Source organism: Dipodomys merriami, unplaced genomic scaffold (genome assembly GCF_024711535.1).
Source record: "Dipodomys merriami isolate MVZ:Mamm:240054 unplaced genomic scaffold, mDipMer1.0.p SCAF_55, whole genome shotgun sequence".
In the NCBI taxonomy this organism is placed as follows: Eukaryota; Metazoa; Chordata; class Mammalia; order Rodentia; family Heteromyidae; genus Dipodomys; species Dipodomys merriami.
The window spans coordinates 5,655,439-5,678,260 of NW_027206124.1; the positions used below are offsets into that span (position 1 = coordinate 5,655,439).

General features: G+C 58.3%; 1 protein-coding gene across 1 annotated transcript in view; it reads right to left on the bottom strand.

Moving 5' to 3' along the window:
• Window positions 1-22,822, bottom strand: part of Scube1 (signal peptide, CUB domain and EGF like domain containing 1) — a 100,110-nt gene that overhangs the window by 42,874 nt on the left and 34,414 nt on the right. The window contains exons 3-5 of the mRNA XM_069999858.1: window positions 20,500-20,634; window positions 4,813-4,938; window positions 760-876 (exon numbers count right to left, since the gene is read on the bottom strand). Of these exons, the coding sequence (XP_069855959.1) occupies window positions 760-876; window positions 4,813-4,938; window positions 20,500-20,634 (378 nt within the window). The remainder of the gene's footprint in view (window positions 1-759; window positions 877-4,812; window positions 4,939-20,499; window positions 20,635-22,822) is intronic.

Consider the following 22,822-nt stretch of genomic DNA (forward strand, 5'->3'; position numbering starts at 1 on the left):
CTCCCCGCCCCCGCTTCTGGTCACCTCCCCAGTTGACAGTAAGAAGCGGGGCCTTTACAGAAAAGAGCAACCTCATGTGGTCCAAAGTGGCAGAGTGTGGAAGCAGAGGCCTGCCGCTGGGGCCAGCTCTGAAAGTCCTCTTTTTCTCAGTTAAAAAGTAAAATCTGTTATTTTTTCAGTTGGAGAAAAAAAAACCCACTACTAATGATGATGGCATGAAATAATAAGCAAAAATTCAACTTCTCTTTGGGAGCATGGGCCCGAAGAGGGAGGGGGCTGAGGCTCAAGCGGGGACTCGGCGAGGTAGGGAGGGGGCAGGGTGGAGTCCCTTGAGAGCCAGGTGGGCCTGGCATGAAATCAAGTCAAAAGCGCCCACACCCCGCACGAGATGCACCCCCTGTCCCCTGCACAGAGGAAAGCTCTGGAACTCCAGACTGCAGTGAGCAGCGCACACAGTTAAGGATAGTCACACAGAAATACCTGTGCTCCACGCACTGCTGCTGCCCCTCCGAGATACAGGGGACCCCCCCCCCAGCAGCCTGCATGGACGAGAATGCCAGACAGACACCCCACTAGGAAGGTCTGAGTCAGGTGCTCCTGGATACATGGCCCCAAAGGGCCGCAGGACCCAGGATGAACTCTCCACAAAAGCCCATCACCCCTGGGTGGCTTCTGTTTCCCTTCCGCTTCCTCTAGAACACGGGGACACAGGGCACCCAAGGGGACGGTGAAAGGTGGTAGACAGCGGCACTGACTTACCAATGCACGTCCGACCGTCGGCGTGGAGGGCGTACTTCTGGTGGCAGCCGCACACGGGGCCCGTGTCTGTGTCCTCACAGCTGTGCTGGCAGCCTCCGTTCCCATAGTTACAGGTTACTAGTTAGGTCCGAAGCACACAGCGTGTGTATAAACAGAATAACAACGGAGAGGGTTAGTGTGCCAGCACCGGTTGTTTCTCTGGGGGCTGGAGGAGGAAGGCAGGGGTCTGAGGTAGCCAGCGAATGGCTTGCCAAGGCTTCTCATCAGTAGACACACTTCCTGCCCTCCATCCCCCCAGAGTCTGATGGAATCCCTTATCCCTAGAGGCCACGAATGGGCTCAGGGACGCCTGCCTTTCCACAGAGCCTCACGCAGCCGACTCCCCTGGATGGTGGGGAACAGTTTTGCCCTTCTCACCTTGCAAGACACTACAGTACTGTCTGTCTCAATAGGCAAATGTCTGCAGACACCAGGTATGGAGTTCTGGACAAGTTACGGGGGAGAGTGGCGACCATGGCCAAGGGAACACTTAGTTCCCACAGAGTTCTGTCCTCCGCCTGTGTCTCAGGGCATGTGGAGGGCTGTCTATGGCTGTTCATCCTCCGTGGGCCCCAGGGACGGGCCATCTTAAGACTGATCCTCTCCCCAGAGCTGAGGGTGTTCAGACAGACAAGTTAATGTGCAGTGCACTGCTTGCAAAAGGCCTTTGGTGTGGCCCCGTGCCCAGACGATTTGGTGCCCTTCGGCCCAGAACCACCCAGCTCAGATGTTCCATACTGACAGAAGTCCAGGCCTGCTGAAAGGAAGTGGAGCTTTAGCCAGTGCCCAGTGGGAAATGTATTTAAAGGAAGCAACATCATCACTTCGCAGGGTGACAGAAACGGCTACAGGAGAAGCAGGAGATGCAGGAGCTCTCTGGGAGGGGCCTTGGGAACCCCTGATTTTTGACATCTGCCATCTGGGAGGAAGCCTGCTGCCTGGGAAGCCTTGGCTGTGTGTATTCCTCCTGTTCCTGATCATGACACCCAATATGCAAAAGCATCAGACCAACCCTGATCAGAGGACCCCCAAATTCCCAACTCCCGGGGTTTGGACGAATCACATCCTACTGGGCTGACCCACAGGCATGGCTGATGAACGGCAAAGGGAAGCTGTGGGTGGCCACTCCCTGGGAAGGGCTCTGAATGTTCCAGAATGACTCCTGCAGCACAAGTGTCATGAGCTCTGCCTTTCACAAGAGCCCCATGGGCTCCCCTGGCCTTGGAGTGGGTGGCCCCTAGGTCTCAGATACATGCAGTTTCCACAAAAGTGTGGATCCGAGGAAGATGTTGCCTGTCAGGGACAGGGGTCTCTGGGGTCCCGGGGGCTTTCCTGGGCAGCCTTAAGACTCAGCTTCCAGCACCAAGTTCAGGGCCCTCCTACCACATGAGTTGGGAGCCTGAACAGCAGCCCCAGCTCAGAGCCCATCCCTTCTCTGCAGGAGTGACCCTCTCTCTCTCAGCCCTGGGTGTGTGTGGGTACTTCTGATCTGGCTTCTCTCTGAGACAGTTTCTGTCTCTGGTAGGAAGAGATCTTGGGAAGCCAGGGGTTCAGGAGCCACAGGCCTGCACGGGTGTGTGTGTGTGTGTGTGTGTGTGTGTGTGTGTGTGTGTGTGTGTGTGTGTGTGTGTGTGTGTGTGTCTGTGTGTGTGTCTGTGTGTGTGTGTGTGTGTGTGTCTGTGTCTGTGTCCCAGGCAGAGCCCACCCTGAGCTGGGCACCACATGCTATTCTGGGCCTGGGCGTCCCCTTCAGGGTGGGCACAGGTGCAGCAGTGTGAGGCCCTGGAGAAACAGCGTGACATGACCAGGGCAGACCCTTCCACACAGGAGTGTGAACATCTCAGACCCCCAGAGGTTGAGCCTCCAGCTTACACCAGCTCCGGAAAGACCTGGAAGGATGGAGCTCTAGCCTTGCCTCTGGAATGGCTCCTTGGCTCTGAAGGGCTAGGGGAGTCTGGTGCAGAGCCTCGCCCGCCCGCTCTCTGCCTGGTCTGTCCCAGGCTGCCTCAGCCTGAGCTCAACTCAAGAGCCAGCAGCTCCTAGCCCTCAGGTCACCTCACAGGCTTCGGTGAAGGCCCCCAAGCTGCCTTCATAAACCACACAGGAGGAGCCAGAGCTGGGTGGGCTGGGAAGCCTCTGCCCGTGGGGCCACAGTGCGGTCACCCACTCCTCAGGCCTGGAAATCACATCGAGCATGCCGCACCCTGGCAATCAGAGTGAATCCTGTGAATCCTTGAACCAGCAAATGTTCCCAGACCTGAAGATGGAAGGTCTTAGCTTCTCACAGCCTCTGTCTCATCCCTGACACCCCCCCCCCCAGCCAACAGCTCCTCAGGAGAGGGTCGCTAGGAAAACTGTTCCCTTTGTGGTACCTGTCCCAGTCGGGGTGTCTGTCCTCTCTCCTGAGCCCAGTTCAGGATCAAGTGGCTCAGTGTCATCCCTTCCTCCCTCCCTCCCTCCCTTCTTTCCCTTCTTCCCTTCCTTCCCTTTCCCCTCACACTCATTCTTTCCCTTCCTTTCATTCTTGCGTCCTTTTCTTTTTTTGTAGTACATGTAGTATTTGAATTCAGAGCCTTGCGATAGGCAGGCACTCTGCCACTTGATCCATGCCACCAGCCCTTTTTGTTCCATTTATGTTTGTGATAGGATCTCACTTTTTGCCTAGGCCAGCCTGGCTGTGATTCTCCCCCACGTTCCCACATTTGTGCTTCCCACCGTAGCTGGGATGACAGGAGTATGCCACCACACTCAGTGCTTTACTGGTTGAGATGAAGGAGTCTTACACCCTTTTTGTTCAGCTGGCTTCGAAATGAGATCCTTCTGATCTCAGCCTGTCAAGTCGCTAGGATGACAGGTACGCACCACCACTCCTGGCTTTGCCCTGGCTTCCAATGAAGGGCCTGCTGGCCTGCTTGCTGTGTGTGCTCTTGCCCTGGGTTTTCTCATGGGGACAGCTAGGTCACCCTGCAGGAGGCCTGACAGAGCAGGAACTAGGTCTTCTGCTCTGATGGTGGCTGGAGGCAGAGCCAGGCTGGAGCCCCAGTCTGGCCCTGTTGGTTTTGCTTTGGTGATGCACCTATGCTTGCTGTTGCTGGCCCACGGAAAAGAGCCAGGAGTAAACGGGAGGGTAGAAGGAAGGCCCTCCACCTTGGGGAACAAATTAATCACACTGAGGGCTAGAGCTGGAGTTAATGGAGGCAGAGAGTGTGAGGCCTGTGTGGGTGGGTGCCCAGGCCTGTTGACTTTCAAACAAGCCTGGGTTGGGAAAAGTGTGGCAAGCTCCCCCCCCCCCCCAGAGACCTGGTGACCGTGGCAGGGTCACGTGGCAGGGTCGGGATGGCGGGCCAGCCGGGCCCCGCCCTCCCGACAGGATGAGGGAGGAGCAGAGGGCACATCTGCCCCCCAGGCAGCCTGTCTCTCTCCACAGCAGGCAAGGAGCTTCTCTAGGGAGCATCAGACCAGGCTCCTTGGTCCTATTTTTTTTCTGCATCATATGGAAAGTGTTTGTGGCAGGTCCAGGGCAAGCCTGCCATCACCCGGAGCGTGTGGGCCTGTGTGTCCCTTCTCCCCGTGAGGACTTCCCATGCCACAGCCTCCCCAGGCACCTGGGCGCCATGTTCAGAGCTTGGGGTGTCCCGCCTGTCCTCCATTTCCCAGTTCAGCTCCTGCCCCATATTAGGAGGCTGGGGTTGCATCAGGCCCCGGGAGGCCTCCAGTGGGGTCTGAAATGGCTCCTCTGGCCAGGGGTTTCCTGAGGCTCACTGTTTTCAGCCCTGAGTGTATGTGTGTGGGGGCACTGGTTCTGATCCTTGATCCTGGAAACAGGACCAGCCACCGCCCAGGATGGAACTGCCCTCCTTTGCTTCTTTCCCATTACTGAGGGCTTCCAGGTGAACCAGGGGTCTGTGTCTGCCTCAAGCCCCCATCCCCCAGCCTGGCCCAGGTCCCCCCATCCACACAGCAATGGTGGGAGGCGCACGGGAGTGTCTGGCCCATGCACCTTCATCTACCTACGTGTGCAGTCCTTCTGGTTTGGGGCAAGGTCAAAGCCGGGCCTACAGTCGCAGGCCACTCCACCTTTGGGCGTCTCACGGCAGATGTGGGCACAGCCATGATCTTTGTTCATGCAGTTCATCCCCTCTGGGAAGAGAGACAGACAGGAGGAGGTCAGAGCGCGTTGGGCTGTGAAGGGCTAGCTGGTGAGCCAGCACGCACCAAGGTAAACCACTCAGGTGGTGCACACCCCCTCCTTCCCCCACAACGTGCTCCTGTGTGCAGATCCAGGCCACTGGAGAGCAGGTGTGCGCCCCCTCCCTGCCATGAGCTGCGCCAGACATGACAGGGGCCCGCAGAGGCCAGGTGCCTGCCTGGGGCTGGGTTACCGCCCAGGTCTGTGGCGCTGCCCTCAGCCAGGGTCACCTGGCCCTGTCTTCATCCATCACCAGGGCTCCAGGGCGCTTCCCTCCTCCACCGCCCAGCCAGTGGCCCAGACCTCCTTCCGGTGACCCAGTTGATGTTTATCTTCCTGGTGATTTGTGAGGAGTTTCCAGAATTTATGAGGTCAAGGGTCAAGTGAGAGGTGGTAGGTCATGAGTCCATCAAGAGGCCACAAGCAGATGAAAGGGAAGAGCCGCTGTCTGCCACAGCAGCTCTGGAACCCCTCAGGAGAGGGTAGATCACCCCTGGAGAGGGCAGGGAACCTGTGGGTGGTGAGCACAACATGGGGGGGCCTCCCGGGGTCCCCCACACCCCAGCATCGCCTTCCTGGGACACTCTCTGCGGCTTCCTGTAAATGAACTCGTGGTCTGTCTCAGGCTCCATCAGTTCTGCCCAGCCCCTGGCATCTCCTGAGCTGCGTTAATGTCCCCAGGCCGGCCCAGATCGATGCAGTAAGCAGATCTGTGCTTCCTTCCCCCGCTGGCTAGAGCCCGCAGGCTCTGTGTAGCTCAGCCTTGCGAGAACTGAAGACTGGAGATTGAGTTTCCATTTCAGCCCCATACCTCACCATTTCTGAGAAGCCCTGCTAACCAGCATTACCCATCAGCTTGTTCTGGAGGAGCCCTGGGACCCTGGGCCTTGGACTACAGAGCACCAGGTTTAGCAATCACCCCATCTTCACCCTTGTTGTGGACTTGCTGTCTAGTGATCTTTCCTTTAAGCATCTAGACTTCAACTGTGAGCCAAGAGGTCACCTGGGGTTTTTGTGGGCAAAGGATAATTTGGGGGTAATCAAGACCATCAACGTCTATGTGACACTCAGCAGCCATATGGCGCAGCTGGGAAGGGTGAGCCCAGAGCCGGTCTGCCATCAGCTGGTCCTGAAGGTCCCTAGCCCTGTCCTTTCAGCACCATGGGGAGAGAAGGACCCCCACTTCCCCGCCCTCCTTCCACCCAAGGTGGTGCTGAGGGCCTGGGCCCAGCCTCTTCACTCAGGCTCTCTCAGCCCTTGTGTCCTCTGCTCATGAGTTCTAATCCAGGCTCCCCTGGCCCCTGCATCTGCCTCCCGGCTGTCTCGCACAGAGGGCAGGGATGGTACTGGAGGTGGGCAGGGCCAGCTATGGGGCGTCTCTGATAATTTTCAAGCTCTGATGTATTCAGTTATAGCTACTGACATCTGTTGTACTAGAAAGTAATTTAACAATTAAAAATGTATTACAGCCAGGAGCCGGCGGCTCATGCCTGTCATCCTAGCTGCTCAGGAGGCTGAGATCTAAGGATCACGGTTCAAAGCCAGCCCAGGCAGGAAAGTCCGTGTGACTCTTATCTCCAGTGAACCACCAGAAAACCGGAAGTGGCATTGTAGTTCAAGTGGTAGAGCACTTGCCTTGAGCTGAGGGAGACAGCGCCCAGGCCCAGAGTTCAAGCCCCATGGCCGACAACAACAACAACAACAAGTATTATATGTGAATATAAATATAAATATGTACATATATTATTTTGAACCAAAAATGATTTTCTAGACCAAGAAGGAATGCCTGCTGGGAGCCAGGCTGGGTAGGCCCGGGCCTGTGAGCCAAGAGCTGAGCTTTATCTTCATTGTGTAGGAGAGACCTGGGCTTTGCTTTATATCACAAGTTCCCAGCACAGGGCCAGGCACAGGGTGGGGGCTCAGTGAACGGCAGCTGAGGGAAAGAAAAGAAAAATCAGTGGAGAAAACAGTCAGAAAGGAGGGGAGGGAAGGAAAGGAAAGAGAGAATAAAGCCAATCCTAAGAGCGGTGCTGTCTGTTACTTTCAGGAGTATGGTAGGAAGTTTGGAAGCCTCCCCATGGCCTCCTGGCCCTGTGTAGTACTGCGATGTCTGGTGTGGACAATTCATGACACACTTGTTGAAGGCTCTGAGAAATCACGTATTACACACATATGGTGGATGACTGCTTCCTCCACCAACTCAAAGACTCCAAGAGTCCCTAGAGCATCTGAGCATCTCACCCGCCTTGGGGTTCAGACCTCCAGGGGGTCCTGGGGCCCTTGTAGCCAGCTCAGGACAAGCTGGCTTCCTGCTCTTAGCCACCTGCCCCCGGGCTCAGAGGAAGCCCCACTGGTGCCCGCTGGGTCCTCGGACCCCCGCTGCCTTAGCTGTGAGGAGAGCGAGGTGCTAGGTACCAACCACTTCTGTCCTGGAGTGGCCTGGGCTCCAGACTGGAGCTGTTCCACCTGTCCTAGGGCTCCAGCCCCGTCTCAACGTGTGTGAGCAGTGGTGAGCCTCATGTCCAGCTCCCAGCTCCCTGTTTGGACAGTCCACGTCTCCCTCACTCGGGAGGGTATGGTGAGCCACGAATGCCGAGAAAGCCCACCTGTCTTCCCTCCCAGAGGGGCATCGAAATGGCACAGTTGTTCCCCGACAAGTCCCGCTCTCCAGTCTGGTGCCGGCCAGGCTGGGCAGCCTGCCCGGTGGAATCTAATCCCATCCGATCGCTGCAAATCCACTTACGTTCTGCACACTGGACCTGAGCGTCTCCTCAGGGCCAGGCTGAGCACAGGAGTTGGCACTGGCCGCTGTAACCGCCAGCTCTGCCACATGCTGTGTGACTGGGGCAGCTCATGTCACTTCTGAGCCCTGCGTCCACTGGGTACAGGCGGATGGCCCCAGTCTGCCTCTGCATGGCACAGCCACACACACAGCCTCTTCCCGGGGTGGGGGAAGGAGAAAACAGGGCAGGGTGGGACTTCACCCCAGCAGGAGGAGGCACAGAGGGGTGGGGGTCCCCTGTGAGGGTGTTCTAGAGAGGCAGGGGGCTAGAGACTGACCAGTCACGTCACGTGACCCCAGGGGAGCAGGTGGGAGGACAGGCTTGGGTGCCGGTGGCTGGGTCGGACTTCCTGTCAGAGCCTCTTCCCCTTCCTCTTCCCTGGATGGTACTATGTGGGCCCCGGCCTGACTGCACTACTATCTATGCTAACCACACGCCAGAGGAGCGGCACGGTCAAGCCTGGGTGCCAGCCAGGCTGGCCCGGCCTGGGCCCTGCGCTCTCCCCAGGCGGTCTCCCCCTCCACAGCCCTTCCCCAGGCCCCATCTCCTCTTGGGGACCGGCCCTGTAGCTCACTTCTGTTTCCTCAAATGACCCCCTTTATTTTTGGAGATGGCCCAGGCACACATACAGCGAAACAATTGTGCTTCCTCTGCCCACCGGTGGGCCCAGTCCCCCTCGCACGGTGGCCAGCAGGACAGCCGGGTGTGCCTCCTTAGGGCTGTTGCTATGACAACTTCACCGATATGTCACATTCCAAATCCACGTCCCTCACACGCAGAAAGGGACAGGAAGGGATGCGGGCCAGGAAGACAGAACATGAGCAGAGAACAAGTGTTCTGTTTCCCCCCCACCTCCAACTCGGGAGGAAGGATTTCCCCTCCTTTCCCTCCTCAATGAAATACTAGAAAGCTGGGTAAAAGGCTCAAGCTTTAGCTACTCACTCAAGAGGCTGAGATCTGAGGATCACGGCTCGAAGCCAGCTGGGGCAGGAAAGTCCATGAGACTCTTATGTCCAATGAACTACCAGGAAATCAGAAGTGGAGCTGTGACTCAAAGTGGCAGAACACTTGTCTTGAGCAAAAATGAGTCTGGAAGCAGTGCCCTGGGTTTGAGCCTGTGGAGCAGGGTGAGGCTCTATCTTGGGCAACCCAGACCCTGCCGGCTATGCAAGCTGGGATGGGAAAAGCATGTGCAGCTCATGTGGGCTTAGAGAAGGATGGATGAAAATACCAGAAAGGCCCTGCTAGGGGAGACACGCACAGGGGCAGCTGCAGGGGCTGGGCTGGACGTGGGGAGAGGGCAGGGTAGCTGAGCCCATCTCCAGTACCAGCTATTCCAGGGCTTTGACTCTGTCTCATTGCAATCGGGGTGATGCAGTGGGGCTCCCCAGAACCCGAGGCCTGTGCCATGCCCCAGGCCTGGCCCAGAGCCAGGTCCCCACACCCCTTCCCTTGCAGGTGAGCAGGTTAGTCTCCCGGACCCACCTGCTTCCTGGGGAGCGTCAGTGTGCCTGGAATAGAGCCATCAGAAAACCGGAAGTGGCGCTGTGGCTCAAGAGGTAGAGCACTTGCCTTGAGCTGAAGAGCTGAGGGACAGCGCCCAGGGCCAGAGTTCAAGCCCCACGACGGACAAAAATGTTGTTTTTGTTTTCCTGCCTCCTTTTGCCTGAGGCTGAATTATGAACAGGGGTGAGTGACAGCCACTGGCACACAGGTGGTATCTAACAAAGGCTGGCCTGCGTCCCAGGCCTGGAGCCCCGTGGTCTCCGGGATGGAGTCCTGTGGTCCCTAGAGCCTGTCCCACCTGCCTCCATGCCCTGCTCCCCTCCCCTCAGCTTCCCGGGTTGGTCACTAGGTGTCACCACAATTGCATGCAAGCCTCTGAGGACCAGGCCACTCCAGAGAAGGCAAAGGAGGTGGACACACCTCCTGAACTTCCTGCCTGCCCAGAGGCCAGTTAGCCCACAACTGCCCAGTGTGTCCAGTTAGGTTTGGACTTCAGATAAACAGCAGACCCTTTCCATACGTATGTCCCAAGTGCTGTAGGAGCCATGCAGGGAACAGTGCTGTTTATCAGAAAGCCCAGCTTAAACGAAGGCACGGGGGACGGGCTGTCCAGGGCCGCCCTCAGCTCGCCCTAGACAGCTCCCCTGACTCTGGGTCCTGCTCTGCCCTGCCCTGGGAGCAAGTCTGCATCTCCTTCCAGACAGGTGACAGCCCTGGAGTCTGGGAGGAGATTCTCTCCGGACGTGAGGGTTCCCAGTGCCCACACACTATCATCCCCCAGTGTCACAGAAAACATGAGCCACAGCCGCAGCTTGCCACCCATGCCACAAGACACCTGTGGTCTCCTGAGCCCTTCCAAACACGAAGGACCTTTCTCTCTCCCAAGAACTCACATCAATGACCCCCAACTCCCTTCGCAAACGCAGGCCAAGCCTTGTCCGGCCCTGCACAGTGGATCCCTGTGTGCACGCTGCTGCCATTTGCTGGGGACAGGAGTCTGGGAAGGCGGGGAGGCAGAGGAAGCTGCCTGCTATCCTACGGTCAGGAGCTCGAGGAAGGCCAGGTGGGAGAGGCTGAGGGCAGACGGAGCCTGGCAGCCTGGCTAGCCATGGCACAGGATGGAGGTCCAGGCCACTCTAGCTGAATCTCAGACTCTGGGAGATGAGGAGCGGGTGCCCCTTGCAGCCCCACGCCCCGGAAGCACTCTGTGGCAAGCTGTCCCCGGCTCTGACATCAGCTTCTGCAGGAGGGGGGCCTCCCCTCGGCTTAGCGGGTTTCTCACAGGGCCCTGCGTTCTACGAGAGACACAGCAGCTCCCACCTTGCTCTGGTGTTGAGGAGTCATCCAAATGCAGAGGCCGGAGCTATTCTACACCTGAGTTCAATTCAAAAGGAGGAGGCCCCACGAGGGTCCGCTAGCTGGACACAGGCGGTGAGAGGGAGCTGGACGCGGGAGGATGAGTAAAAGTAGGGAGCAGTGCTCAGGGCGTGGGAACCAGCACCTACCAAGGTTCATCTGAGGGTACCGCAGGCAGCTGGGGAGGAGCAGGGCTGCGTGTGTGTGTGTGTGTGTGTGCATGTGTGCGCGTGCGTGCGTGCGTGCGTGCGTGTCTGTGTGTGTCAGTCACAGGAAGGGGTGGTCGAGGGCGGCCTTGAAGAGCAGGTGTGGGCTGGGAAGAGAGCATGCTTGGATCTGAGCAGGTGGCAGGCAGCACTACGCCGGCACACTCTGCCCAGGAGTCGGCTGCTCTAGGGTCAGGGCTAGAGCTGCAAACGTGGCCACGGACAGTTAGCAGGACTAAAGATGGTGAGGAGAGGGCCGGAGCCAAGCAGGAGCTGGGCTGGGGCTGAGAAGGAACCCAAGTAAACAGGAAGAGTTGTGTGAGGTGACCCCCGGTTCTCCGGACTGGAGGCTGGGACTCTGCCTGGCCAGCCTTGACTGAGAATGGGGCTGTGGCGGGCGCCTGGCCCAGCGGTGGACACCTCCTGTCCTGCCAGGTCAGACGAGGCCTCCGTGGCCAGCCCCAGGAGGTTGGGCAGGACCAGACCTCAGGTGACCCAGCCAGTGTGCTGGTGGCCACAGGCAGGCCTCCGCTTCCCCTAGAACAGGCAAATGGGCCAGCTTCCGCCTGCCTAGAGAAGAACTTTCCAGTCAACATCTCCTGACACCTGCTCCCCCCCACTGCACCCTGGAGGCAAGAAGGGGTGGAGGAGCTGGGTCACCCCGGAGCTGACACTTACATGAGGAAGAAGGTCCTGGAGTGGAGACATGGGGGGCAGGGGGGCAGTGCTGGGAGGTGGTGTGGGGGTACAGGAGACAGAAGGGCTCCAGTGGGGAAATCAGGAGGGGTGCCTAGAGAAGGGCTGTCCAGATGGAAGGTTCTGGAGTGAGCACTGGCCAGGGCAGACAGGGTGTCCCAGAGGGCACAGTGTGAATGGGATTTGGACCCAGAGTTTGCTGGGACTGGGCAGGGAAGACTGGGACACTCGGAGGAACAGGTGGGGACTATCACAGCCCAGGATTGAGTGGAAGAGAGGCCCTGCTGGACTGGGCAGTGGTGGCTGCACTCAGCCCGAGGCCAGCTGCCCAGGCCAAGGGTAGCATGGGAAGGTGGGGCCCACTGGGCCCCAGGGGGTTTGGGCCCACTCCTGCCTGGTTACCCTGCTGTGCATTCCTGGTCTGTGCCCTTAGGAAGCAATCAGACCTGGGTTCGAAGCTCGCCTCTGCTACTTTCTGTAGACAGAAATCTCTGCCTCTCAGCCTGTTTTGTTTTGTTTTTTTTTTCTCTTTCAGCCTCCAAATGAGGTAAGAGCCACACCACACAGATTAGACTCCGGATACCATGGCGCCCGTGTGCCCAAGTCTAGACGCCATTCCAACCGGGCCCAGCAGAGCCTGTCCCATGGGTGTGTGACATGTGTGAGGCTTGGGGCAGTCCTACTGACCTAGGGCCAGGCGCTAAGGGACCCAAGGGAGTAGTCCGCCATGGTTCCAAGCCCGCCAAGGCTCATTTGCATCCTCTCTGCCAATTCTGTAAAGAAAGATTGATTTGTGCACCATTTTACATTGTGCTCCAGGGACGGGAAGAGAGTCAGGAGTTGGGGCCGCTGTCTCTTCAGAGCTAAAGCCACGTTTCTACTCTACTGTCCGAGCCCGAGGAGGCGACGTGCCCGTGACCCGGAGGAAATTCGGCTGCTAACACGGGGAAGTCAGCCATGGGATGCCGCTGGCGCCGGCTGGAGGCCAGGCCAGAAGTGCGTGAAGCTGGCTTACCAGCAAAAGGAGTTGTTTATGGGGTGGGAGGCTCATAAAAAATAATAGGCAGGATTTATTGTCCCTGCCTTGAGGGCCGTTCCGGACCGCACAGGGCCAGGCCCAGCCTGCTCCAGTAGCACCATAAATTTCCCCGCTGAGTGCCAGAGCCGGCCTTGGGCTGTGCCAGGCCAGGAGTGAGGGACCTGTCTGGGACCACATGGTGCTCCTGGAGCCCAGGCTTAGCCTCGCCCCCCGGGAGGCCAGAGTCTTGCCGACAGGGTGACTCATGAGGTACCGAAGGTCTCTGGGCTGCTTACCAGGGTCTGGAAGGGGATGGAACAGAAGAAAGAGCTAGCTTTGTTGTCAGAAACATGAAAGGCCTACTCTGGAAGTACCACCTTGGACCCTGGCGGTGGAGGCCATCTTCCCTCCTTGAGGGGAATGGGGTGCATCCCAGGGGTGTGGGTAGAAAGCAGGGCAGGCTGCGGGTGGTGGGGCTGGGCCTGGCGGAGATGGAGAGGGAGGCGTGTCCTCCCATCCTGCAGCCAAGGTCGGGAGAGGCAGAGCAGGAAGACAAAGTGAGGAGAGGGCGGAGGGAGGCCAGGGCCAGGGTCAGCATTCTAGCTGGCCCTACACACTGGACCTCGTCCTGACCTAGACCCACAGAACCTGCACCTCAGCCAGAGGGCATATCCCACAGGCAGGGTGGCCTTGGCCTCCTGTACCACTCCGGTATCAAGGTAGACATCCTGCAGGACTGACGCCCAAGCCCTCGGGAGCCCAGTGCTGGGGGGCAGGCAGTGCATGGTCAGTATGCACTGCAGCCTGAGCCGGTCCCCTCCACACTCTGCTGAAACAGGACCCCCAGGCAGCAGAAGAAAGAGGGGGGCTCGGCCCTCAGCACCTTTAAAAGAGGGCAGAAGGGACAGCCTGAAGCAGCGCGCAGTCCTTGCTCCAGCCCCGGCTGGCCGCCGCCTCCTTCGTGGACTTGGCAGCCTCTAGTGCCGTGGGAAACACAGCTCTGCTTTTTTGCTCATTTTGTCTTAATGGCAGGAAGGGACAAAGACAGCATGAAGTCTTTTCTCCCTGACTGACAGACAGACAGACAGAGAGCTCTCTATCAGCTCCCAGAGTCCTCAGCAGGTACCCGCCTGCACCCTCCCCGCACCCTCTGGTGGGCACCTGCTTTGGACCAGGCCCCAGGCTCAATCCCCAGCACAACAAAGGGGCCGGGGAGAAATGGAAGCCGACCCCTCGGGCCTCTCGGACCCCCGGGTTTCCATGCTATAAAGAGAACAAGGCTGGGCCTTGTCCAGCAACACCCTGGAATATTCTGCACCTACCTGGCGGGGTAGCAGTCTGAAGTGTGAACCTGGGGTGGGTGGGGCGTTATGGGCCAGCCCTTCCGGTCCCGCCCCTTCCCCTTCCCCAGACCCCGCCCATCACCTCTCTTCAGACACCTCCCGTCACTGCTTCAAAAGGTTGTACGAGGGGGCGACAATTGAACACGTCCATCTGCGTGTCCCGTGCGTCTATGGGTCTCTCTGCTTTCTCCTCAGACTTCCCCTCACCTTACTCTCTCTGCCATTCTCCTGTCACATCCCTGTCACTCTGTCACCTTTGCATCAACTTCCGGTCACTTCTCAGCCATCATCATCTCTCAGCCACCACATCACCTCTGCCTCAGTCATCCGGTCACCATCCCCTCCGGCCTCTTCGGTCACCTCGCCTCAGACTTCCTCCTCTTCCTCCTTGGACGCTGCCTTCTTCCTCTCATCCCCTCTCCTGCCACCCGCCTCAGCCGCAGCCCTGCCACCTCTCCCCAGTCATCTTCCTCCCACCGTCCCTTAGACATTCCCTGTCATGCTGTCTCCTCTGTCTCCTTCCCCTCAGCCAGCATTGCCTCCCGTCATCCCTGCCACCTAGCTGCCCGATCGCCTTCTCTCCAACACCTTCCAGCCACCTTCCCCGGCCCAGCTCCGTGTCACCTTCCCCGGCCCAGCTCTGCGTCACCTTCCCCGGCCCAGCTCCCGGCCCAGCTCCGCGCCACCTTCCCCGGCCCAGCTCCGTGTCACCTTCCCCAGCACAGCTCTGTGTCACCTTCCCTGGCCCAGCTCCGTGTCACCTTCCCTGGCCCAGCTCTGTGTCACCTTCCCTGGCCCAGCTCCGTGTCACCTTCCCTGGTCCAGCTCCGTGTCACCTTCCCCGGCCCAGCTCCGTGTCACCTTCCCTGGCCCAGCTCCGTGTCACCTTCCCTGGCCTGTGACCTCTCCCTCTCCATGGTCACTTACCACCTTCTCCTCAGCTGTCCTGGCACTCAGCCTTCTTCCTAATGCCTCTCCCTGGCTGTCCTCCCATGGCTTTCCTCTCACATGTCCCCTCATGTTCCCTTCAGATCCCCCCGACCCGTCACCTCGGCCGCCCTCGTCACCTCCCCTTCAAGCCATCGCCGCTGCCACGCTACCTCACCTTGTCACAGTTCCTCAGCCATCTCTGTGTCCTTCCCTTCCATCTCCTGTCACCCCCCAGCCATCCTGCTGTGCACTCCTGCCCTGCCTGTGTGCATTCTAGACCACATGGCTGCCGGTGCCCATGCCCAGCCCTGCCTCATCTCCCTGTGCTGCCCAGGGCTAGTGGGGGTCTCAGAATGGGCCCACTCCCACTCATGACTGATCAGTGCACTTGCTCTCTTTTCTTCCCTTCCCTTCCTTTCCGTTCTCTCCCCCTCCCTTCCTCCCACCCTTCACCCTTCCTTCCTTCCTCCCATCCTTCCTTCCTTCCTCCCTCCCTTTTTCTTCCCTCCCTCCCTCCTTTTCCTTCCTGATGGTGAGGGCCTGGGCGCTATCCCTGAGCACGTTTTGCTCAAGGCTAACACTCACCACTTTGATCCACTGCGCCACTACCAGTTTGGGGGGGGTGGTTAATTGGAGCTAAGAATCTCATGAGCTTTCCTTTCCTGCATCTGAGCCAGCTTCCAACCATGATCCTCACATCTCAGCCTCCTGAGTATCTGGGAATAGACGCATGAGCTACTGGCACCTGGCTGCCCCTTCACTTTCAAAGTACAAATTCCTAAGCAGTTTTGTGAGCTTTGCTATTCTGCCTGCTTTGGGATTAATATTCTTGGGACCCTTCCCAACAGGCCACCGGAAAACTCTTCTGACCGATCAGAAATCTGAAATGTTAAAGAACTGCTGGCCACACTGAGACACCAGGCTGGCTGGCTGAAGGAGCTTTGACCCAGACCAACAGGGCGGGAAGGGGAGAAGGCTCTGGGGGAGGCCATAGACTTACTCTCTGGCCCAGGGTGAACCCACATCCAAAGCAACCATGTGAGCAAAGTATAGGTGTGGGCAGAGTGTGGACAGAGTGAATGACTGTTAGGATGACACAGGCATGAGACCATATGTGGACAGAGTGAACAGACATTAGGATGACACAGGCACAGGACCACATGTGGACAGAGTGAACAGACATTAGGATGACACAGGCACAGGACCACATGTGGACAGACATTAGGATGACACAGGCATGAGACCACATGTGGTCAGAATGAACAGTCAGGATGAACAGGCATGGGACCACGTGTGGACAGAATGAGCGGCCATTAGGTTACACATGGCTATCCTTGCACGCTGGGCCCTGCAGCAGTCTTGGAGTAATGGCCCCCATCAGATGGTGCTAGAGGCTGGGTACTCTCCAAGCACAACCCTATTCCTGACACTTTTCCAGAAAAGTGACCAGAGATGGCGCAATCCTCCTAACCTGGCCTTCCAAGGCTCTTCCTCCCAGCCTTACTTGGAATTATTCTTCAAGACTGGCTGCCTCAAGTCATGAGTTTGGCCACTTGTTCTTGAACCCTCCTCTTGGGAACCCCTGGCCCCCTTCATCAGGGCTGGGCCGGCTTCCTGGCCTCCTAGGCCAGTATAGATCTGTGCACCATAGCCTCAGTGCTTAGTACCCACCTCATGGGAGGCAAAGAATGGACACGAGTAACCTTAGTGCCCCTCATGTTGTAAGGGAGCTGAGAAGCAATCCTTTCAGGGTCTGTTTTCCAGGGATGGCCCAGTTTATACCCAATGCCCGGGCATGACCACAAAGTCTTCTTTCACTCTTCAAAGTCTAGCGGTTTGGACATCAAATGACAGAGCTCTTGCTAGAGTGATCATTACAGGGCTCGGCAGAGCATTCAGTTATTATTCAGACAGAAACTCTTAATTGTGGTGACCGATAAGTGACTCTGTGGGGAATGAAGTGTCACAGACCCATGGGTATCCTTGTCTGATGTCACAGTCTGGAGACGTAAGACATCAGCCCTGGGGGAAACTGGGTGAAGGGCACTCAGGACCTCACTTTAAGGTTTCTGCAGCTTCATCTGAATCGCTTTAAGGTGAAAAAAAAAATTCTTATTACACATTCAGAAGGTTCGCCAGACGGTGAAATGCTCCTGGGTCAGCCCTTGATGCCCTTGGCTGGGCCAACAGGAGGCTCTGGTGTGTGGTGCCAGCAGGCCCCTGGGCGGCATGGTCCCTCCGTTTAAGTGCAGGCCCCTGTGTGGCATGGCTACCTCCAATTGGGCAGAGCCCACAGAGTGTGAGCCTTGGCAGCTGCACAAGCTGCCCGTCAGAGACAGGCCAGATCACCTCCACAAACTGTGTGCCAAGGCAGCCAGACACGCAGCGCACATCTGTAGTCCCGGCTACTCAGAGGCTGAATTGGAGGGATCCCCGTGATCTTGGACCAGCTTGGGTACCATAGCAAGACCCCATCTCAAATGCACCTCATGAAACAAGAGAGTCCCGAGGCTGGGCGTGGCCACAGGTAGCTCTCAAAGCCCTTGTAAAGCCAGTGTTGCTTCCACAATTGTGGGAACAAGGAGGTGTTTTCTCTCTAGTACTTTCTGCCACGGCTGCACGAGGCTTACACAACCATGTGGCACAGCTTCCAAGCGTGGCCCTGCATGGGCAGGGGGCACTTCATGCCCACAGCCCCTTGTACCAGGACCTGTGCTGCCAACAGCAGGCCACCACCGACGAGGTGGCCCTGGTGGCCCTGCTGGTCACCTTTCGGATGCCCCAGGCACATGAATCTAAGTCCTTGCTTAGAGCTTTTTCTCTTTCTAGATGGAAAGTTTCACAGGGAACACGCCTGGACCCCACCACGCGCAGACCCAGGCCTTCAGAGACCTTCTCACATCTGACCCAGGTGGGTCAGACTCTTCACTGAGAGGAAGTTCACCTCAAGCCTGGACCTTCTTGGAGTACAAACTTACCCTAAGTTAAAGACAGAAGGAGCAGATATGGGAGAGGGAGTGAGCCCTGAAGGGGCTGCTGGCCTCTGGGTGGCCAGGCTTGTGGCCAGGCGGGCTGTGCAGCAGGGGCTGGTGCTGGGGCTCAGCCAGGACTGGCTCCAGGGACTGAGTGCCAGAGGAGGGGCTCTCGGAACCTGCTGGGCCAGGGGCTGAGCACGAGGCAAGAGCAGCTGTGACAGCCCTGAGGTCACGCGAGGAAGCGCTTTGCAGAGGGCCTGGCCAGAGCTCTACGGCTGCGGGTCCCCGCCCACCCCATTACGGATGGGAGCAGCCTGGGCGCGTCTCCACATCAAACGTAATTTCCAAAGATCTGAAGAAGCTACCTACCTCTGAGGCTCCCTGCGGGGCAGGGACTGCACTTGGCTGACCTCCCGTGGCCCAGGCAGGGTGACCCGGTCCTTCTGACATGGCAGGAGTAACTGTGGAGGCTACAGAGAGAGCTGGGGCCAAGAGTCCAGCTCTCCCAACCCCCGCCTGGCCCCAGATGCACACATCTGGGGCCAGGGTTTGGGCTGGCACTTTGGAAGCCAGGACACGATGAAGGGCCCAGCCTGCGGGGCCTTGTTTCTCAGCCAGGAGCCCGGACCGACCCTAGCTGACTCCTCCCATGTACTCTGGGTGTTTCCTTCCATTCAGAAGAGAGACCAACTTGCCAAAGGATTCTGGGTCCACCCACAGGAGCGTCCAGGAACCACATAATCAGAGGTCACTGGGTGCAAAAACATTCAGTCCTAGCACCATAGGCAGGCTCTCGAGTTCAGCCATAAACAGTCACCATCATGGTGGACAGTCAGAGCGAGCAATTGTCACAACCACGGGAGAAGGCTCAACGAGGAAGGCAACCTTCCAGGCCCCAGACCCTGTCCTTCCTGGGCACTGCCAGCCGTTGGCCGCGCCCTGCACGCTCATCCCGCTCTCTCTGGATTTTCCTTACAGCCTTCATAAATCCTGGCAGGACTGCTGCTTCCCCCGAGAGAGAGGTCCAGCAAGGTCTGTTTGTTCTTAGGTTGGCTCTGCTGATGAGATTCACAAAGAGAGATCCACCCACTCCTAAGTCCTCACAGGAGAAGGGAATTTCAGTGGTGAGCACAGAGCGAGTTGTGGCTCTAACATCTGCCTTTGGGTGAAATCTAGATTCTTGGTTTCACTGAAAAATCAGAATCTGCTCATTGGGGGTCTTTGGGAAGGGAGAACCACAGGCCTGGTGTCCTACCAAATACCAGCAGCATACAATGCTTCCACGCCCAGCCCCTGGAAGTTCCCAGGTGTCTCTGGAGATCCTCCCCTTTTCCCTCCGGGACCCTGCCCCTCCTCCTGGCCTTTGCACGCATTCCTTCCCTGCACTGCCTCCACACTTTCACACTTTCAGACGGCTCTTTCTCATAACTCAGTAACGGCGCGCACATGGCTTCCCTGTAGAGGCCTTTCGCCACAGCGCTGTTCCCTGCATGCCTGAGCACCTGTGGAGAGGACGCCCCGCAATGGGCCCCAGCCTGGCGCTGCTCCCCTGACCTGTGGGGCTCCAGATTCGAGGGAGTGGTCTGTGCTGGTGCTCAGGCCGGTGCCCTGGTGGGAGCTTGTCACCCTCACCACGCTGCTCCCCCCACCCCGGCTCTTGCGGCCAATGACAAAGTCTGCAACCTCCTCACCCCGCCAGCATCGAGAGGCCAAACCACCACACACACACACACACACACACACACACACACACACACACACACACACACACACACACACACACACACACACACACACACACACACACACACACACACACACACACACACACACACGCCGACAAGTGGCCCTCATCCTCTTCTGCACAGCCTCCTTTCAGCCGAGGCAGCCGCTCTGCAGAGCCTGCTGCAGGGAAACCGTGCTCACGCCTGGGCTGGGGAAGCGGCTTGCAGTGCAGCCTGTGATCCCCAGGCCTGCAAACCCTTCTCCCCATGAGAAGCGAGGGTCCCCCGGCAGGAGCACCCTCCGCTCCACGCTCTGCAGGACATGCCCAGGGCTCCCGGTCCTCCTTCAGGCCATCTGCCTCCACCCTGGGCAGCCTCCACACTGGGAGGCTTGTAAGGAGCAAAGTGAGTTCCTGCCTGCCCGGGCCGCTTGTGCGAGGTGGCGGGTGTCTGGGTGCTCTGCCCTGAGCGAGTGCGTGCCCAGAAGCACGCATGTCCCACGGAGCAAGGGGCCGGCCCTGCTTCCATCAGCCCAGGCCTCAGGATCTGGGTGTCATGCCCCACCAGCAATGCCCTCACCCACCGGGCTGCCGGGCGCCATAGGGCCTGGGTCTGCCCCAGTTCACCCAGCTGCAGTTCTGCAGCTAGGCAGGAGCCTTCCTCACCCCTCTTCTCCTCCCCGCGGAGGCAATCCTACCTGGCCTCCAGAGGGCAGCAGGCTCCCAACCAAAGCACTCTGGGCTGGCAAGAGCCCACCTTTCCTGGCCACAGCCAGGCCCCAAGTCACCCCGCCTCTTCTCCACATAGTCACAGGAGAAACAACACAGCTCCACGCAGCTGGCAGAGGGAAGGAACTAGAAGGATTTCCATGCAGACCAATGTCAGAAGCACGAAGCAGCCTCTCAGGTCACCCTGAATCCCCGGCCCGGACGCATACACGCGTGGAGACGGAGCGCGAGCCCGGAAAGCACTCACCGTTGGAGCGATGAATGCAGGTGTGCTGATTGTCACTGAGGAAAAAGCCACTGTGGCACTGGCACTCATAGCTGCCCATGGCGTTCACACAGATCTGCTGGCAGCCGCCATTGTTGTCCTGACACTCGTCCACATCTGCGGGAAGAGGAGAAAAGAGCAGGCAAGTCGCACTCGGAGCCCACACTCTCCCCAGGCTGCGCCAGAGGCCTCAGCGGGGGCACAACGTGGCAGCACTCACGGTCTGGCAGTGCCCAGAGCCTTGGCTAGAGGGGTACTGTGCAGTGGTACTGTTAGTCCCTATGGTCCATGCTAGAGTGGTGCTGTGCAGTGGTACTCCATGGCAGTGCCCATGGTCTATGCTATGGTGGTACCTCACAGTGGTACTCTGCGGCAGTACCCACGCCTATGTCACAGTGGTGCCTCACAGTGGTACTCTGTGACAGTACCCATGCCTATGCCACAGTGGTGCCTCACGGTGGTACTCTGTGGCAGTACCCACGCCTATGTCACAGTGGTGCCTCACAGTGGTACTCTGCAGCAGTACCCACGCCTATGTCACAGTGGTGCCTCACAGTGGTACTCTGCAGCAGTACCCACGCCTATGTCACAGTGGTGCCTCACGGTGGTACTCTGTGACAGTACCCATGCCTATGCCACAGTGGTGCCTCACAGTGGTACTCTGTGACAGTACCCACGCCTATGTCACAGTGGTACCTCACAGTGGTACTCTGTGACAGTACCCACGCCTATGTCACAGTGGTGCCTCACGGTGGTACTCTGCGGCAGTACCCACGCCTATGCCACAGTGGTGCCTCACGGTGGTACTCTGCGGCAGTACCCACGCCTATGTCACAGTGGTACCTCACAGTGGTACTCTGCGGCAGCACCCACGCCTATGTCACAGTGGTACCTCACAGTGGTACTCTGTGACAGTACCCACGCCTATGTCACAGTGGTACCTCACGGTGGTACTCTGCGGCAGTACCCACGCCTATGTCACAGTGGTACCTCACAGTGGTACTCTGTGGCAGCACCCACGCCTATGCCACAGTGGTACCTCACGGTGGTACTCTGTGACAGTACCCACGCCTATGCCACAGTGGTGCCTCACGGTGGTACTCTGCGGCAGTACCCACGCCTATGTCACAGTGGTGCCTCACAGTGGTACTCTGCAGCAGTACCCACGCCTATGTCACAGTGGTGCCTCACGGTGGTACTCTGTGACAGTACCCATGCCTATGCCACAGTGGTGCCTCACAGTGGTACTCTGTGACAGTACCCACGCCTATGTCACAGTGGTACCTCACAGTGGTACTCTGTGACAGTACCCACGCCTATGTCACAGTGGTGCCTCACGGTGGTACTCTGCGGCAGTACCCACGCCTATGCCACAGTGGTGCCTCACGGTGGTACTCTGCGGCAGTACCCACGCCTATGTCACAGTGGTACCTCACAGTGGTACTCTGCGGCAGCACCCACGCCTATGTCACAGTGGTACCTCACAGTGGTACTCTGTGACAGTACCCACGCCTATGTCACAGTGGTACCTCACGGTGGTACTCTGCGGCAGTACCCACGCCTATGTCACAGTGGTACCTCACAGTGGTACTCTGTGGCAGCACCCACGCCTATGCCACAGTGGTACCTCACGGTGGTACTCTGTGACAGTACCCACGCCTATGCCACAGTGGTGCCTCACGGTGGTACTCTGCGGCAGTACCCACGCCTATGTCACAGTGGTACCTCACAGTGGTACTCTGTGGCAGCACCCACGCCTATGCCACAGTGGTACCTCACGGTGGTACTCTGTGACAGTACCCACGCCTATGCCACAGTGGTGCCTCACGGTGGTACTCTGCGGCAGTACCCACGCCTATGTCACAGTGGTACCTCACGGTGGTACTCTGTGGCAGCACCCACGCCTATGCCACAGTGGTACCTCACGGTGGTACTCTGTGACAGTACCCACGCCTATGTCACAGTGGTGCCTCACGGTGGTACTCTGTGACAGTACCCACGCCTATGTCACAGTGGTGCCTCACGGTGGTACTCTGTGGCAGTACTTACGCCTATGTCACAGTGGTGCCTCACGGTGGTGTTCTGTGGCAGTACCCATGCCTATGTCACAGTGGTACCTCACAGTGGTACTCTGCGGCAGTACCCATGCCTATGCCACAGTGGTACCTCACGGTGGTACTCTGCGGCAGTACCCATGCCTATGCCACAGTGGAACCTCACGGTGGTATTTTGTGGTAGTACCCACGCCTCTGTTACAGTGGTATCTCACGGTGGTACTCTGCGGCAGTACCCACGCCTATGTTAT